Genomic DNA, 17,669 nt, shown 5'->3' with positions numbered 1-17,669 from the left:
AGTTAGGCTACGTGAGAGGCATCTGGAAGCATGCAAAATCCCAAACCCAATTATTTACAGGAATTACATAATGATATCCCTTCATTTATTCATTGGCTTTCTACATATTCACCTGTGTTCAAGCACTCAGGGACAGAAAGAACAAAATGGTGACAGAATAACTAGGTTGCTGTAGTGGCACAAACATGCAGTACCAGTCAAAAGTTTGGACACACCTACTCATTAAAGGGTTTTTCGTTATTTGTATTTTTTCGAAGACATCAAAACTATGAAATAACACATTGAAATAACACATATGGAATCATGTAGCAACCAAAAAAGTGTTATACAAATTTAAATATATTTTATATTTGAGATTCTTCAAAGTAGCCACCCTTTGCCTTGATGACAATTTTGCCTTAAAAGTTAAAAGTTAATTGGAGATTTTTGGTTCCAACCGCCGTGTCTTTGTGAGACGCAGAGTAGGTGAACAGATGATCTACACATTTGTGGTTCCCACCGTGAAGCACGGAGGAGGAGGTGTGATGGTGCTTTGCTGGTGACACTCAATTATTTATTTAGAATTCAAGGCATACTTAACTAGCATGGCTACCACAGCATTCTGCCGTGATACACCATCCCATCTGGTTTGCGCTTAGTGGGACTATCATTTGTCTTTCAACATGACAATGATCAACACACCTCCAGGCTGTGTAAGGGCTATTTGACCAAGAAGGAGAGTGATAGAGCGCTGTATCAGATGACCTGGTCTCCACAATCCCCCGACCTCAACCCAATTGAGATGGTTTGGGATGAGTTGGACCTCAGAGTGAAGGAAAAGAAGCCAACAAGACTGTTGGAAAAGTATTCCTCATGAAGCTGGTTGAGAGAATGCCAAGAGTGTGCAAAGCTGTCATCAAGGCAAAGTGTGGCTACAATTGAAGAATCTAAAAATATATTTTGATTTGTTGAACACTTTTTTGCTTACTACATTATTCCATATGTGTTGTTTCATTGTTTTGATGTCGTCACTATTATTCTACAATGTAGAAAATAGTAAAAATAAAGAAAAACCCTGGAATGAGTAGGTGTCCAAACTTTTGACTGGCACTGTATATACTGCTGTAACGAGTACACTAGGAGTCGGGAGTGAATTTAATAATAAATGAAACATGGAACAAAACAAGAAACACGAGTAGCGTACAGACATATAACACAGGAACAGAATCAATATCGCCTGGGGAAAGAACCGACAGATATACTGTAGGGGAGGTAATCAGGAAGGTGATGGCGGCAGGTGTGCGTAATAATGAACCAAACTGGCGACAAACGAGCGCCAGAGAGGGGGAGCGGGAGTAGACGTGACAACTGTCTAAAACACAGGAACATAAAATATGACTGGCATCCTAAAAAAAAAGACTACTGTATGTTATGCTGTTTTATTGTCAGGATTATACTCTATGGATCCCAATGACATTCTGCTCATTCACGCAGGTCATAAACCCAAGGTACAGAATGCACAGAGTAAATTCACACTTTTTTATAATTGATGTGTAGATCAAATACAGTAATCTGGGCGATGCCCAGCTCAGCTGTCAGGGGTGAGAGGTGACAACTGGGCCACGTTCAGTTGCAAAATGTTCCAAATAGAAATACCATGAATAGAGCCAACGTGATTCCTCATTCTACATGTCAGAGAGGCATGTTGTTTCCACATAGCATATATCTAGCTGAATGATCAAAAACAGCGCGCTCTACTGAACGCCCCTCTGATGCTAGAGGGAGGTGCAGGGAGGGAGGGGAACAGAGTGAAGATGCACGGCTGGTCGTCGAGACACGATACCTGATACCTCCCTCGACACCCACGCCGTGTTCAGCAGGATGCAACTTTTTGGAACATGGAGATAGAAATATGCTATGTAGAACAAAACGTGCCTTTCTGACGTAGAAGGAATCACGTCAGCTCTATTCATGGAATTTCTATCTGCAACTTTCTAGAACATTTTGGAACTGAACGTGGCCCCGGGGGAATGCAACATCTGTAACTCTGTACCCTCACTTCCTATCCTGCACCAAAATACCTCCCCACGTGGGAACGAAGAAGTTGGCATGAGGGAGATATCCAGTAGCTTCCACAAACATCTCTAGGAAGAACTTTTAAATACATATACACTAAAAGTAGATATTTTCTAGCTTTTCTATATACATTATATTGACATTTCGTCTCTCTGGAGTGTCACGTGGCCAGGGTTTTGCACTTTTCTGACTTTTCTATTCGCTACGTAGCAACAGGCAAGCTCAATCAAGCACTGATAAAGTATTTGAAATAATTTCAAGAGCATTTAAACCTAGGTCTGATGTGCAACAATCAACAATCTCCAACCTACTTGTGTTTTTTTTTTATTTTTTAATTGCTCCTCTGTATTCACGTGTGTGGCCAGCTTTAGCTGTGTTAAACTGTCGTGTCCTCAATTTGAGATTACCACCGTCCATTGTGGGATTATTCCCCAGGGAGAGTTTAAAACGTCAACTGGCAGAATTAAAAGGGGAGGGGCAGAACAGATGCTTTAACAGCGGCTCAGGGGAACATTTTGATCCTCTCATGTTGGAACGTTCCAGAATGGAACTCACGTCGGAAGCTCTTGAAACCTTCAGTAAAATCACTGACCAGTGGCTACAGAGACCACTGACTGACTGACTTTCCTACCTGTCAGCTGCTCCAGTTGTACATAGGTATGTAATTGGTTTCAAATCTCTATTGGCAGCCTTTCAGGACCGGAAATAAAGCGTTACGACCAATGGCCATGTGGCCAAAGAGACAGACGGACCTACTCACCGACAGACAACCGTCTCAGCTGTTCACAGTAGTCCACCGCTATGTATTTAGTGTATCCTCTGTGAACCTAGGAGGTATCTGAACATTCATCAGGACCTTTTGAAGAATATCTGACTCCAATGGGTGTATCCTGCCAATTCCAGAAGAGAGTAACCTAGGTTTAGCAGTTCTTTTTCTGGGTTACTGTGGTTCAACACAACACGAGAGAAAAGTAGATAGCCTACCTGTGCAGCTAGGGGAGAGCTCTATAACTGGGAAACAACAGTTAGTTTCTGAGTCATTCTCTCACTTAAAATATTGAGATCTGGTGGATAATAGAGAGAGAGAGATCCAAATTGAGCAGCAGCTGCTGAAAAAAATGTACTCTTACAAATATCGAAATGTACATGGTTTTAGAGTGAAGTACATTGGAAAAAGCAAACGGAAAACTGCAAGACTGAATGGGAGACAAAACAAGCAGCAAGCGATGAAGATGAGCTTGTGTAAAAGTATATTTTATATCAAATTGTGCAGTTATCTTAGCTAGCTGGATTGTTTACAAGTTGTTAGGGACTCTCCTAAAAGAAGCTAGCTAACAAAACATAGCTAGTTAACAACAGAAAGACAAAAGGACAAATGACAAAGGATATCAAAGTAAAACAGTTCTCTAAAGACACTAGGGACAACTGCATTGATGCAAGGCAATGATTCTCAAAAGCCTGGAGGCTTGAATGTGTTTGCTACCCTAAAAGTAGAAGCTGAACTCATCTCAGAAGCTGAGGAAAAAGTCAAGGAGGATGGAGAAAAGCAGACCCCAACAGCCTCTGTGACCCAGCAGGAAGCTCTCTGTGTCCTTCTACCTACCTCACCTGCAGCAGACAGAGCCAAGGACATGCCTACAACACCAAGAACACCTGCTATGCAACGTTTCCACAACACCCTCTCCCTAGCTGAAGCAGAGGTCATAGAGAGAACAAGTTTCAAGTGGAGGACACTGTCCAGAAACTAAAAGAAGAGATGAAACAGTTCAGGGAGGAGAGCAGAGCATCTTTTGCTAAATTAGAAAGCAGAATGGACAAACTGAGTCAGACTAATGATGACCTCAGAGACCATCTGAGCACAACAAGAGAGGAGCTACAACAAAGAGAGAGGTACATTGATACCCTCAACCAGCAGCTAGTCATTATGTTCTCTGCATCAAAAGAACATGTCCACCAGCTTGGTACAACACAGGCACAACCTAAGACCAGCATAACCAGCATGGCCTCCACCACACAGCCTAATGACACTGCACCAGGTCAACCTACCGGCCTCCCAATCTGCTCCAGCCGAGGTCAACCTACCGGCCTCCCAGTCTGCTCCAGCCCAGGTCAGCCTACCAGTCTGCTCCAGCCTAGGTCAGCCTATCAGCCTCCCAGTCTGCTCCAGCACAGTCTGCTCGAGCCCAGGTCAGCTTACCAGGCTCCCAGTCTGCTCCAGCCCAGGTCAGCCTACCAGCCTCTCAGTCTGCTCCAGCCCAGGTCAGCCTACCAGTCTGCGCCAGCTCAGATCAACCTACCAGACTCCCAGTCTGCTCCAGCACAGTCTGCCTCAGCCCAGGTCAACCTATCAGCCTCCCAGTTTGCTCCACCCACAACTGCAGTAATTATCAATTCACATGGGAGGTTCTTGGTCCAGGAAAGATTACTCCCTTGACACCAGGTGTATAACTTCTGAATAAGATTGACATCCCCAACAAATGACCTTCGTGCCAAATGTGAAAATGTATCTTGGGCAGTGAGAAGAGTGGCAGAGCGTTCCCAACAATCAATATGTTGTGTCCACCCTCCTACCAAGAAAATACTTCCCGGGACAGTTGATGGACAAAATAAAGCCGATCACTGTGGACTGTGCCTCACTGATCAACATCATAATGGCTCACCATCCCACTCTGACATGCGAACACTTACAATGCCTTTGGAAAGTATTCAGACCCCTTTACTTTTTCTACATTTTCTAAGTTACAGCCTTAAATCTAAAATGGACAATACCACATAATGACAAAGCAAAAACAGGTTTATACATTTTTGTTAACATACAGTGGTTCTTCCTTTAAAAGTTTGGAGCTGAGGTAACCACCGCATATATTTGGAAACCCCTCCCCTCATTATAAATAATGAGAAACAGTCCTGACCGAATACTGAACAAAAACGGGAAGGAGTTAGTGCATCTCTATCGAACCTTAGGCCTGTACATGCTTGTGTAACAGTTTAACTTTAGTCCTACCCAGGTTCGAACCAGGGACCCTCTGCACACACCGACAACAGTCACCCACGAAGCATCGTTACCAATCGCTCCACAAAAGCCGCGGCCCTTGCAGAGCAAGGGAAACCACTACTTCAAGGTCTCAGAGCGAGTGACGCCACTGATCGAAACGCTATTAGCGCGCACCACTGCTAACTAGCTAGCCATTTCACATCGGTTACACTTAATGGTAGAATCAGATGGGAATCTTTAGGTCGGTTTACTTACTGCTCAGCTCTTGGGATAAGAGTAGTCGATTATGCCATCACATGGACCCTTCCTCCATTAGTGCATTCACTGTTAGACCACAGCCACCATTGTCAGGTCACAGTCAGATTAACGTGTTTCTGAAGAAATTAACCACCAATACTCATTAAAAAAACTGCCCAACAAACTCTACAAAATGAACCAATCGTACAGATGCGCTCCAAAAAGTGCAGAGAAATTCATTGAAACATTCAACTCAAATGAAATTAACTCTATACAGGTCTTCACCTACTCGAAACATCAATTGCATATTCCAAAAAGCAGCATCAAAAGCTAATTTTAGAAAACCAAAGAAATGCAACATCAGAAACAAAAAACTAGAAAAATGGTTTGATAACAAATGTTTAAACAATTACAAAACACCTAAGGCAAATGTCAAATGAAAAAACATAAGCAGCAAAACAACCCAGAGCTACGCTATAAATACTTTAAAACAGTATACATGCAAGAAATTGAATTATATCAATAAGTCATTAAAAAAACAACCAAAATCCATTAGATTACACAATAACCAAACAAGAACTAAATGAAAAGCTAAAATCTATAAAACCAAAGGCTTGTGGTCTAGATAACATCAGAAATTAAATGCTGAAAAACAGCACACCTGTGTCGCAAAATGCTGCGCTTAAATTGTTCAACATGGTACTAACTTCTGTCTGCTTTCCTGATGTCTGGAACCAGGGGCTCATCTCCCCTAACCACAAAAGTGGAGACAAATCAGACCCCAATAATTACAGGGGAATTTGCATAAACAGCAACATGGGAAAGGTTTTCTGTAGCATTTTCAATTCAAGAATCCAAACTTTTCTTCAAGGACAAAATGTAATAAGTAAATGTCAAATTGGCCATTGTACTACTGACCATATACAGTGGCTTGCGAAAGTATTCACCCCCCCTTGGCATTTTTCCTATTTTGTTGCCTTACAACCTGGTAGTTTTGTATCATTTGATTTACATAACATGCCTACCACTTTGAAAATGCAATTTTATTTATTTATTGTGAAACAAACAAGACAAACACAGAAAACTTGAGCATGCATAACTATTCACCTCCCCCACAAAGTCAATACTTTCTAGAGACACTTTTTGCAGCAATTACAGCTGCAAGTCACTGGGATTTTTGCTCATTCTTCAAGGCAAAACTGCTCCAGCTCCTTCAAGTTGGATGGGTTCCGCTGGTGTACAGCAATCTTAAAGTCATACCACAGATTCTCAATTGGATTGAGGTCTGGGCTTTGACTAGGCCATTCCAAAACATTTACATGTTTCCCCTTAAACCAATTGAGTGTTGCTTTAGCAGTATGTTTAGGGTCATTATCCTGCTGGAAGGTGAACATCTGTCCCAGTCTCAAATCTCTGAAACAGGTTTCCCTCAAGAATTTCCCTGTATTTAACGCAATCCATTATTCCTTCAATTCTGAACAGTTTCCCTGCTGTTAAAAAACATCCCCCCCAGCTTGATGCTGCCACCACCATGCTTCACTGTGGGGGTGGTGTTCTCTGGGTGATGGGAGGTGTTGGATTCGCGCCAGACATAGCATTTTCCTTGATGGCCAAAAAGGTCAATTTTAGTCTCATCTGACCAGAGTACCTTCTTCCATATGTTTGGGGAGTCTCCCACATGCCTTTTGGCAAACACCAAAAGTGATTGCTTATTTTTTTCTTTAAACAAAGTTTTTTTCTGGCCACTCTTCTGTAAAGCCCAGCTCTGTGGAGTGTACGGCTTAAAGTGGTCCTATGGACAGATTTTTAACAATGGATTTAATGGTGCTCCGTGGGTTGTTCAAAGTTTTGGATATTTTTTTATTACCCAACCCTGATCTGTTTGGAGAGCTCCTTGGTCTTCATGGTGCCGCTTGCTTGTTGGTGCCCCTTGCTTAGTGGTGTTGCAGACTCTGGGGCCTTTCAGAATAGGGGTGTGTGTGTGTGTGTGTGTGTGTGTGTGTGTGTGTGTGTGAGTGAGTGAGTGAGTGAGTGAGTGAGTGTGTGTGTGAGTGATATATATATGTGTAGACCCTTTGCTGTTGTTCTGGGATTGATTTGCACTTTTCACACCAAAGTATGTTCATCTCTAGGAGACAGAACGTGTCTTCTTCCTGAGCAGTATGACGGCTGCGTGGTTCCATGGTGTTTATACTTGCGTATTATTGTTTGTACAGCTGAACGTGGTACCTTCAGGCGTTTTGAAATTGCTCTCAAGGATGAACCAGACTTGTGGTCTTGGCTGATTTCTTTTGATTTTCCCATGGTGTCAAGCAAAGACGCACTGAGTTTGAAGCTAGGCCTTGAAATAAATCCACAAGTACACCTCCAATTGACTCAAATGATGTCAATTAGCCTATCAGAAGCTTCTAAAGCCATGACATAATTTTCCAAGCTGTTTAAAGGCCCAGTCAACTTAGTGTATGTAAACTTCTGACCCACTGGAATTGTCATACAGTGAATTAGAAGTGAAATAATTGGTCTGTAAACAATTGTTGGAAAAAATTACTTGTGTCATGCACAAAGTAGATGTCCTAACCGACTTGCCAAAACTATAGTTTGTTAACAAGACATTTGTGGAGTGGTTGAAAAACAAGTTTTAATGAATCCAACGTAAGTGTATGTAAACTTCCGACTTCAACTGTATCTACATTGGGAAACTTTAATATGGCAGTGATTGCCAGCAGAGCATTGTACGCAATAAAAACAACATTATTCAAAATCAACATCCCAATTAGATTTTGGACCAAAATATTTGACAACATAATCCTACCAATAGCTCTTTACAGAAGGAAGGTTTGGGGACTTTAAAATGTGGGACATACATCCAATTGAAGCCCTAAAGTCCATAGAAATGCACAAACTAATAATGCATGTAGTGCAGAATTTGACCACTTTCCAGTGGTAATGAAAAAACAAGAAATATTATTACAATTTTGGCTAAACCTAAATTCATGTCCAAATTCAAGTTTCCAATCGAAAGCACTTCAAACCCAAGAGCTAAGCCCAGAAACGAGCCCTCTCAGTCAGCTGGTGTTGAACCTAACCATCCAACCTGACACTAGCACTGCTTCAAAAGAAAGAATTCACATAAACAACATGAACCAATCAAAAGGACTCATATTTACAACATTGGAAAAACGAAACAAAATCCCAAAACCGACTAAATTGCTATCTGCCCCTAAACAGAGAATACTAACATGCGGATTATCTCTACTCTGTCAGAGATACGAAGCAGAGACAGATCCTTACCAAGTACAGGCTGAGTGACCACCGATTGGCAATAAAAACTGGCAGACATAAAAAGACATGGTTCCCCAAAGAGGAGCGTGTATGTGGTCACTGCACGACAGGGGAGGTAGAAACAGAGATGCACTTTCTCCTTCACTGTGAGAAATATATCTCACCAAGAGATTCATTATTCACAGAAATTACTATATTTATTCCTAATTTAAATGTATTAAACCCAGAGGAAAAACCAAAAATACTAATGGGCGAAGGAGCAAGGGCTCCTCTTGCAGCCAAATATGTACAGCACCAGTCAAATGTTTGGACACACCTACTCATTCAAGGGTTTTCTTTCTTTTTTTTGTACTATTTTCTACGTTGTAGAATAATATGGAAGACATCAAAACTATGAAACAACACATATGGAATCATGTAGTAACCAAAAAAACAAAAATGTGTTTCAGATTCTTCAAAGTAGCCACCCCTTGCCTTGATGACAGCTTGTATTGGCTTTGGCAATATTGACGCAATGTTTTTCATGCCAATAAAGCAGCTTGAATTTGAGAGAGAAAGACAGAGAAGATTAGAGGCAAAGGCATGTAAAGTGTGTGTGTCGGTAGTACTCTGAATGATGTAGTGATGGTCATACATAATTTAGTGACAGAGAGAGGTCTCTCTCTCCCTGGAAAGCAATAACATTTAACACATGTGAAGGACACATCAAACAAACGATCTTGACACCGAGCACAGTCCAGCGAGACATAGGCCAGATATATATGACTCAATTGGAGTTGACTACATGGCCCGGCCAAACACTATGCCACGTCCACTCACCGACCCTTCACTGAATGCGAACACATTCGGGCCGTCTGATTAGTCCAAAAACCGATGGGTTTGGCCAGAGCATATGCACACACATGCACTCATAATTTGCTACTTCTACTCTGTTCTTTATTTTACTCCTATTATTATTATTATTATTAGGGATGCGCAATATATCGGTGAACATATCAGAATCGGCCGACATTAGCTAAAAATGCCAACATCAGTATTGGCCGATGTCTAGTTTAACCTCTAGTTTAATTTAGTCAAATTCTAGACTTGACGTGCATACCTATATAACGTAGGTAGGTACATGACATAATGACGCCACGTAAAATTTTGCGCTATATGTGCAACTGTCACGACTTCCGCCGAAGTCGGTCCCTCTCCTTGTTCGGGCGACGTTCGGCGTTCGACGTCCCCAGCCTTCTAGCCTTCGCCGATCCACTTTTCATTTTCCATTTGTTTTACACACCTGGTTTCAATTCCCCAATTACATGTTCATTATTTAACCAACCAGTTACTACGCAGTACTATAAAGGCACCAGTGATTTCGACAAGAGGCGCAACAGAGATATTCACAATTCAGGGTAACGTTAAGCAGTTAACTTCTATTAGATAACTGGACAGATTTAGCTATGTACAACCATTTTTCAACAACCATTTTCCATCTAGCTAGTTGGTCAGCTAGTTGCTAGCTAGACATATAGTTCAGTGGAGGCTGCTGAGGGGATGATGGCTCATAATAATGTCTGGAATGGAGTAAATGGAATGGTATCAAACACGTGGTTTCCATTTAGTTGATACCATTTCATTAACTCCATTCCAGCCATTATTATGAACCATCTTTCCCTCAGCAGCCTCAACTGATATAGTTATGTCTGTCATATTGCGGTATCTAGCTATAAGCTAAATCTGATCAATCAAAGGGTTAGGTGTAAGCAATTATGGTAATTACAAATGCCCTTAACTTGGTGTCTTCCATTAACAGACACTGAGAAAGAAAGGATGAAAGTGAGAGAGGGAGAGACAGGTAGGAAGAAAGTGGAAGACAGACAGAGAGATGGAGAGAAAGAAACTGAGAAAGACAGCAGTGCAAATGTATTTAGACTTGAGTATTTCAACAACTCTTATCTTCCAACTTGTTAGGCAACCATATGTACTGTACCTACGGGGGAAGGATGGCGATTTTTACTAAGGAGGAGGATGCCGTGCTGACCGAGATGCATGCTGGCCATTTCGGAGTGAAGCGCATGGTTGCCAAAATCAACCTACGCTTCTTCTGACAGGGAATTGTCAAGGAGATGGACAGCTGGGCAAGTGAAATAACCTTTTGTTATTCAATCATATTCTGTTATATCTGAAATTATTATGATTTCAATGAATGTCATATCAGAGAGCACACAATGTTTCAATTTGTCACTTTGTGCTTAAAGATCAGTTCCCGGTCTAGCCTGCCAGAAGTTTGAGAGGTTGAAGACTGTGGCGCCCGGAGTTAAAGCCCATCAAAGTTGTTTCACCATGACACATGATCGGTAAGAGTCACACTGGGGCGGCAGGGTAGCCTAGCGGTTAGAGCGTTGGACTAGTAACCGGAAGATTGCAAGTTCAAACCCCCAAGGTACAAATCTGTCCATCTGCCCCTGAACAAGGCAGTTAACCCACTAGGCTGTCATTTCAAATAAGAATTTGTTCTTAACTGACTTGCCTAGTTAAAAAAAAGTGTCACAATTCAAATTTTGTCCTGATAAGCTGTTTTGTAATGGTTGCTTTATTTGACCACAGCAGAGTTCTTGTAGAATTGTGTGTGTCAGTATCCTTACAAATGTGAAAATCTGCATACTGTGTGCCACAGATACGGGTAAGAATAAAGTCATCATCTAAAGTGTTAGAGAGATGTCAGGGGTGGATGTCATCGGACCCCATCGGTGTCTGACGGCGACTGATCACTTTTCATTTTCCATTTGTTTTACACACCTGGTTTCAATTCCCCAATTACATGTTCATTATTTAACCAACCAGTTACTACGCAGTACTATAAAGGCACCAGTGATTTCGACAAGAGGCGCAACAGAGATATTCACAATTCAGGGTAACGTTAAGCAGTTAACTTCTATTAGATAACTGGACAGATTTAGCTATGTACAACCATTTTTCAACAACCATTTTCCATCTAGCTAGTTGGTCAGCTAGTTGCTAGCTAGACATATAGTTCAGTGGAGGCTGCTGAGGGGATGATGGCTCATAATAATGTCTGGAATGGAGTAAATGGAATGGTATCAAACACGTGGTTTCCATTTAGTTGATACCATTTCATTAACTCCATTCCAGCCATTATTATGAACCATCTTTCCCTCAGCAGCCTCAACTGATATAGTTATGTCTGTCATATTGCGGTATCTAGCTATAAGCTAAATCTGATCAATCAAAGGGTTAGGTGTAAGCAATTATGGTAATTACAAATGCCCTTAACTTGGTGTCTTCCATTAACAGACACTGAGAAAGAAAGGATGAAAGTGAGAGAGGGAGAGACAGGTAGGAAGAAAGTGGAAGACAGACAGAGAGATGGAGAGAAAGAAACTGAGAAAGACAGCAGTGCAAATGTATTTAGACTTGAGTATTTCAACAACTCTTATCTTCCAACTTGTTAGGCAACCATATGTACTGTACCTACGGGGGAAGGATGGCGATTTTTACTAAGGAGGAGGATGCCGTGCTGACCGAGATGCATGCTGGCCATTTCGGAGTGAAGCGCATGGTTGCCAAAATCAACCTACGCTTCTTCTGACAGGGAATTGTCAAGGAGATGGACAGCTGGGCAAGTGAAATAACCTTTTGTTATTCAATCATATTCTGTTATATCTGAAATTATTATGATTTCAATGAATGTCATATCAGAGAGCACACAATGTTTCAATTTGTCACTTTGTGCTTAAAGATCAGTTCCCGGTCTAGCCTGCCAGAAGTTTGAGAGGTTGAAGACTGTGGCGCCCGGAGTTAAAGCCCATCAAAGTTGTTTCACCATGACACATGATCGGTAAGAGTCACACTGGGGCGGCAGGGTAGCCTAGCGGTTAGAGCGTTGGACTAGTAACCGGAAGATTGCAAGTTCAAACCCCCAAGGTACAAATCTGTCCATCTGCCCCCGAACAAGGCAGTTAACCCACTAGGCTGTCATTTCAAATAAGAATTTGTTCTTAACTGACTTGCCTAGTTAAAAAAAAGTGTCACAATTCAAATTTTGTCCTGATAAGCTGTTTTGTAATGGTTGCTTTATTTGACCACAGCAGAGTTCTTGTAGAATTGTGTGTGTCAGTATCCTTACAAATGTGAAAATCTGCATACTGTGTGCCACAGATACGGGTAAGAATAAAGTCATCATCTAAAGTGTTAGAGAGATGTCAGGGGTGGATGTCATCGGACCCCATCGGTGTCTGACGGCGACTGATCACTTTTCCAAGCGGGTGGCGGCAATACCCATTAAGGTCAGTAAATGAAGAGTACGTGCTTAACTCTACATTCCCTTCTGTAACCCATTAAAATGGATGCTTGGAAACAAAAATAGATTTTCGTTTTGTATGATACCCATCAAGGACGAGACTGGCGAGGCCACCTCCCAAGGCGATGATGACACCCACGGTTCTCCCGAGGTCATCTTTGAGTGACTGATGTCATGAACGCTGGAACAAGGTACGGATGTTAAGTTATATTCTGTCACCAATGGTTTGTTAAATTTGTTTTTTTACTATTTGTTTTTCACCATGGTACATAAAATCGGACATATTTCAATATCCTACATTGTCAATAGATATCGTTTTCTTACTCCCTCCTCAAGGTTTGGTGAATGGACCAACCAGACCCTCAACCAGACCATATAACGTACTTTCAGACCACTGAAACACCACCTGATGTGGTGGAAGTTGTCGGACCAGATCAGAACGCCTTCGACGACCAACTTCAGGCACGGTTTTGACCAGGTAAAAATGATTGTTCATATATTTTCTGGCCCTCCAAGAGATATGTAAGAAATGTATTTGTAATATGAAATATAAATTGTATTTATTCCTGTTATTTAATCAAGATGAGACTGAACATCGACAAGGCGCAGGAGAAACAGAAGGACAGCTACTGGAGCAGAATCAAGAAGGGGACCAAGTGCAACGACATCCGGCCGAATAACTTGTTTTGGAAGAAGGATGAAAGGAAGGCGAGACCTGGGAAACCTTGCTGCTCTTTTGCTTCTAGCTGGGGTCACCATCTGTTAAGGTGAATATTTTTTTTTAAATCTCATAACTTTGCATTTGCACACAAAATAACCTGAAGCTAGTTTTAGTTTCCCTAACACTGATATTTCTCTTCGTAGGGCTACCTCGATGGAAGCTAACAATCTTCTCCGGTTGGACAGTCGACCACTGAAAGCACTGACACCCTACACTTCGGTGAAGCCCAACGGACAAAGTATGTTAAGCTTTGGTTGACATTTGAGGAAGCAAAAAATGGCAGTTAGGCTGAGCTTATAAAAATGTACCTCTTCAATTTACCTCTCTAAATGACTTTAGGACCATCGACTGTCCAAGCCCCCAGGAGGTATCCCATCCACCAGAACCAGTGAGTTCGGATCAGTCTGATTCGCTGCGCTCTTAGTAAGGGAAGGTCCAGCTTGAGGTAGGCTATACCTTCCAAAAGTACATATCTCCCATTTATAACACTGTACTAATCCATCACATTTTCTCACAATAAAGTGTATCCTGTGTGTTTGCTTGTTTACGTCTGTCTCCTCCCCTGTTCCCTTTAACTCTGCTCTTGTTCTCCAGGAGCTAGGGGGTTCTGCCCAACACCCAGACGTGGATCCACCTGATGTCCTCCATTACCAACCACCCTCCAAACTTTTCCTTATTTCATATACTGTTATTGTTATTGTCATTATCTGCTAAGAAGGTTTTCTATCATACTGGGCACATAAATGTGAGATACACAGACTAACTAAAACACTAGCACTGCAAACACTCAGAAGAGAGCAGCAGTGCCTGGACTTTGCAGTCTCCCTCTTCCAAGTCCCCCTTGCAAGACTGGCTGCCTGTTGAGAACAAGTGACAGGCAGAACCTCCCACCCACACAGCAACCACACACCATAATTCAGTATTTTAGTCTGATTGTTTATTTTTGTACACTCACATGGCAATCTGTGAAAATAAATGAATGACATAACTGTACCATAAAATATCACACTTTTTGCCCACAAGGACACGGGGGAACACAAGGACACAGGGGAACATTATTTGGCATGACAGCCCAGATGTATTTTTTTTGTTACCCGAGCTACAGATGGCTACTAATACAGGACTCGTAAAGGCCCAGTGCACTACTTTTGTGATTTTTTAAGGGGGTGCTGCAGCACCCTCAGCACCCCTGCTCCCACGGATTAGCAAGGAATCCTTTTATACCCTATAGCTGTGCCCCGGTGATAAACTGTGTAGGCTATTGTACCACTTGGATTATAGGACCTGGCACAGGTCTCTAAGGTAACATGTAATGTGGGAGGATGAAGAGAGTAAAATGAAGTTGAGACAATGACCTCGGGTAATTTTTTGCATTTGATTTTGCCAGAGGACTACCAGGTGCTTAATGTAAAGGGATGCCTGGCTCTGGCTTAAATTTATTTACCGAGACATCAATAGGCCCATACTTTTAACAAGATGGTCACGTTTTTCCATTACTTTCTGACTAAAACAATAAATAATCCACTAGGAAAAAACGCAATGAATCGACGTTATTTGGACGTAATTTCAACCAAAAATAATCTATGTGATGACACTGAAGTAATGTGGAAAACTGATTGGATTTGGGGAAAAAAAAGTAATCACCGTAAGGGAATTACGTATTTTTTCCGTAACTTTCAATTTAAATCCAATGACATGGTGACATTGTTTGTTGATTTCACGTTAGTTTACTACTCAACCAAATGTAAATCATAACTGGACATTGAACTGCTGACATATATGCCCAGTGGGAAACAACTGAATAATAAACTTATTTGAAAGACAACAAAAAAAATCGATGGTGAGTAATGTTGAGCGAAATATAAAAAACACATACCTTTTCACTTTTCGCCAATTGTGCGCACGAGATAATTGTTTCGACCAACTCATTCAACAACCAAACAGTAGCACCCACACATGCAAAACACTTACCGGTTTGTATCGTGAGATCATTACTTTCAAAGAGCGACGGTTGTGGACTCCAGTCCTCGAGTGCAACAAAAAGCCAACATAAACAGATAACAGGTTGGTTATTTTACAAGTGGACCACAAAAAAATCTCAGGGACTATGCATCCTCTCTCTTGTTCATCTTGTCTTGGCTGAGCATCCAACCAACTAAAAAAATAAAAACACTCGGAAAGAAACAAACAATTAGTCACATCTGTTCTGGTTTTAAACGCAGCTAGAGTCCATCACGTCCGCAAACAAAGGGAACTTGGTTAAACTGACAGAAACGATTGATGGATGCCGTGACCGTCTGGGCAAAGACGGTACACTATAAAGATAGGCAGAAACTGCTTCTCCAATAGAAATTCCCGATCACGCTTGTAGGCGATGTCATAGCGACGTTGGCTAATCAAGCACATGCGCAGAAAAGGTCGCGCGAATTGCGCATATGCAGGCCGTCAAACGAACGGCACTTCTTCGATATAAAGTTGTTTTTGACGAAAATGAAAACGTGTCAGTTTGTTACTTTCACGAGGTTGGAGTAATAACATGTTAACATACTTAAGACATTGGCTCGAATCTAGGTGGTGGCTTTACGATTTCGAGAAAATTAACAACTAGGGAATAATGTTTCACTTTTCTTATTGACTTCTCTAACCGCAAACACCAGCCTGGTCTGCTTCGCAAGCGTTCACGCAAGTCTGTCGATGTTGCGCCTCTGGGTTTAGAAACTCTGTGATTTGGGAGTCTGACTCTTCTTTTACCAGGATCTGGCCAGTGGCCACATTCCTGAAACTGTGTACAGAGGAAGCAGCGCGAGACACAATTTCAAGGCTACCTTCTGCTTTAGCATGAGCCGTCGACTAATGTACAAAAACCGGTCGATCTGATGCAGACACACAAGATGCTCTGTAGTTGCGTAGCCTATGCCAGCCCACCACATTTTAGAATGAACTGAACGTCATTGCCTGAGCGTTGCTATTACATCATCGCCTGGTGAGCAAGCATGCAATCCTACATGAACTACTTAATTTGCAGACGCAATTCATTGTAGAAGCGAATTCATATAGGCTACAATAATAATGATGAATATTTTATTAATCAAAATTAGTGGATGATTTAACATTTACTCATACAATATTTTAACTAAACCACACATAGCCTGAATAGACAGATTGAATTAGGTTTAGGCAAGGGTCTGCGTGCTCCCGCATTGTAAATGGCACAAGACAAGTGTTCACTTAATCCATTGAAAGAGACCTTAACAATTAGGCCGACTGTGATTCAATAATGTCAGGAAATCCACAGACGAGAAGACCCTCGCCACGGAACTAGGTCAACCCCGCCTTCCACAGGCTTCCCAGACAGACAAGCGATGGGCAGAGCGGGGTTTGTATAGACTTTAGCTCAGTGGGTTCACCTGGACGTGTCCAGTACAAAAACGTTTGGAACGTTGCAGATAGAAATGCCACGAATAGAACTGACATGATTCCTTAAAATCAGAGAAGCATGTTTGTTCTCCATAATCAGTGGCGATTTTAGCATGTACGTCTTGGCGGGGCAAATTCATTTGTTTTTGATGCATGGCAGCAAAGTCACTACACAACAGAATTCAAGAAACGTAATTGTACTATAACGGTGACCACAAACTGTTAGGGCCTACACAAAGCTGTCCCAACAACAAAGCTTTCTTTTCAGCACCATGGAGTGAATCCTTACCACTGCTACACCTGGCAATCAGTGGAACCTGGTCTGGCAACATTGCTGATATGGCTGACTTGCTTAAACAAATCTGATTTCGACTGACAATTGGGATGTACAAACTATGGTATAAGGGGACGACGAGCATACAGTTGAAGTCGGAATTGTACATACACCTTAGCCAAATACATTTAAACTCCATTTTTCACAATTCCTGACATTTAATCCAAGTACAACTTCCCTGTTTTAGGTCATTTAGGATCACCACTTTAGTTTAAGAATGTGAAATGTCAGAATAAGAGTTGAGATAATTATTTATTTCAGCTTTTATTTCTTTCATCACATTTCCAGTGGGTCAGAAGTTTACATACACTCAATTAGTATT

The 17,669-nt window shown here is 41.7% G+C and overlaps 1 protein-coding gene across 6 annotated transcripts in view; it reads right to left on the bottom strand.

Annotated features, from left to right (window-relative positions):
* Nucleotides 1-15,915, bottom strand: part of LOC110492500 (ATP-binding cassette, sub-family C (CFTR/MRP), member 8) — a 122,169-nt gene extending 106,254 nt beyond the window's left edge. For 3 of the 6 annotated variants that reach the window (XM_036951597.1, XM_021566881.2, XM_036951627.1), the window contains exon 1: nt 15,568-15,914. In XM_036951597.1, coding sequence (XP_036807492.1) covers nt 15,568-15,588 — 21 coding nt within the window. In that variant the 5' untranslated portion in view covers nt 15,589-15,914. Of the gene's footprint in view, nt 1-15,567 lie in introns of all 6 variants that reach the window. The other 3 variants (XM_036951582.1, XM_036951608.1, XM_021566911.2) reach the window with 2 other exon arrangements.
* Between the last annotated feature and the right edge of the window lie 1,754 nt (nt 15,916-17,669).

Source organism: Oncorhynchus mykiss, chromosome 2 (genome assembly GCF_013265735.2).
Source record: "Oncorhynchus mykiss isolate Arlee chromosome 2, USDA_OmykA_1.1, whole genome shotgun sequence".
Lineage (NCBI taxonomy): Eukaryota > Metazoa > Chordata > Actinopteri > Salmoniformes > Salmonidae > Oncorhynchus > Oncorhynchus mykiss.
The sequence above is the reverse complement of the archived record's forward strand: the minus strand, read 5'-3'. Positions and strand labels throughout refer to the sequence as shown.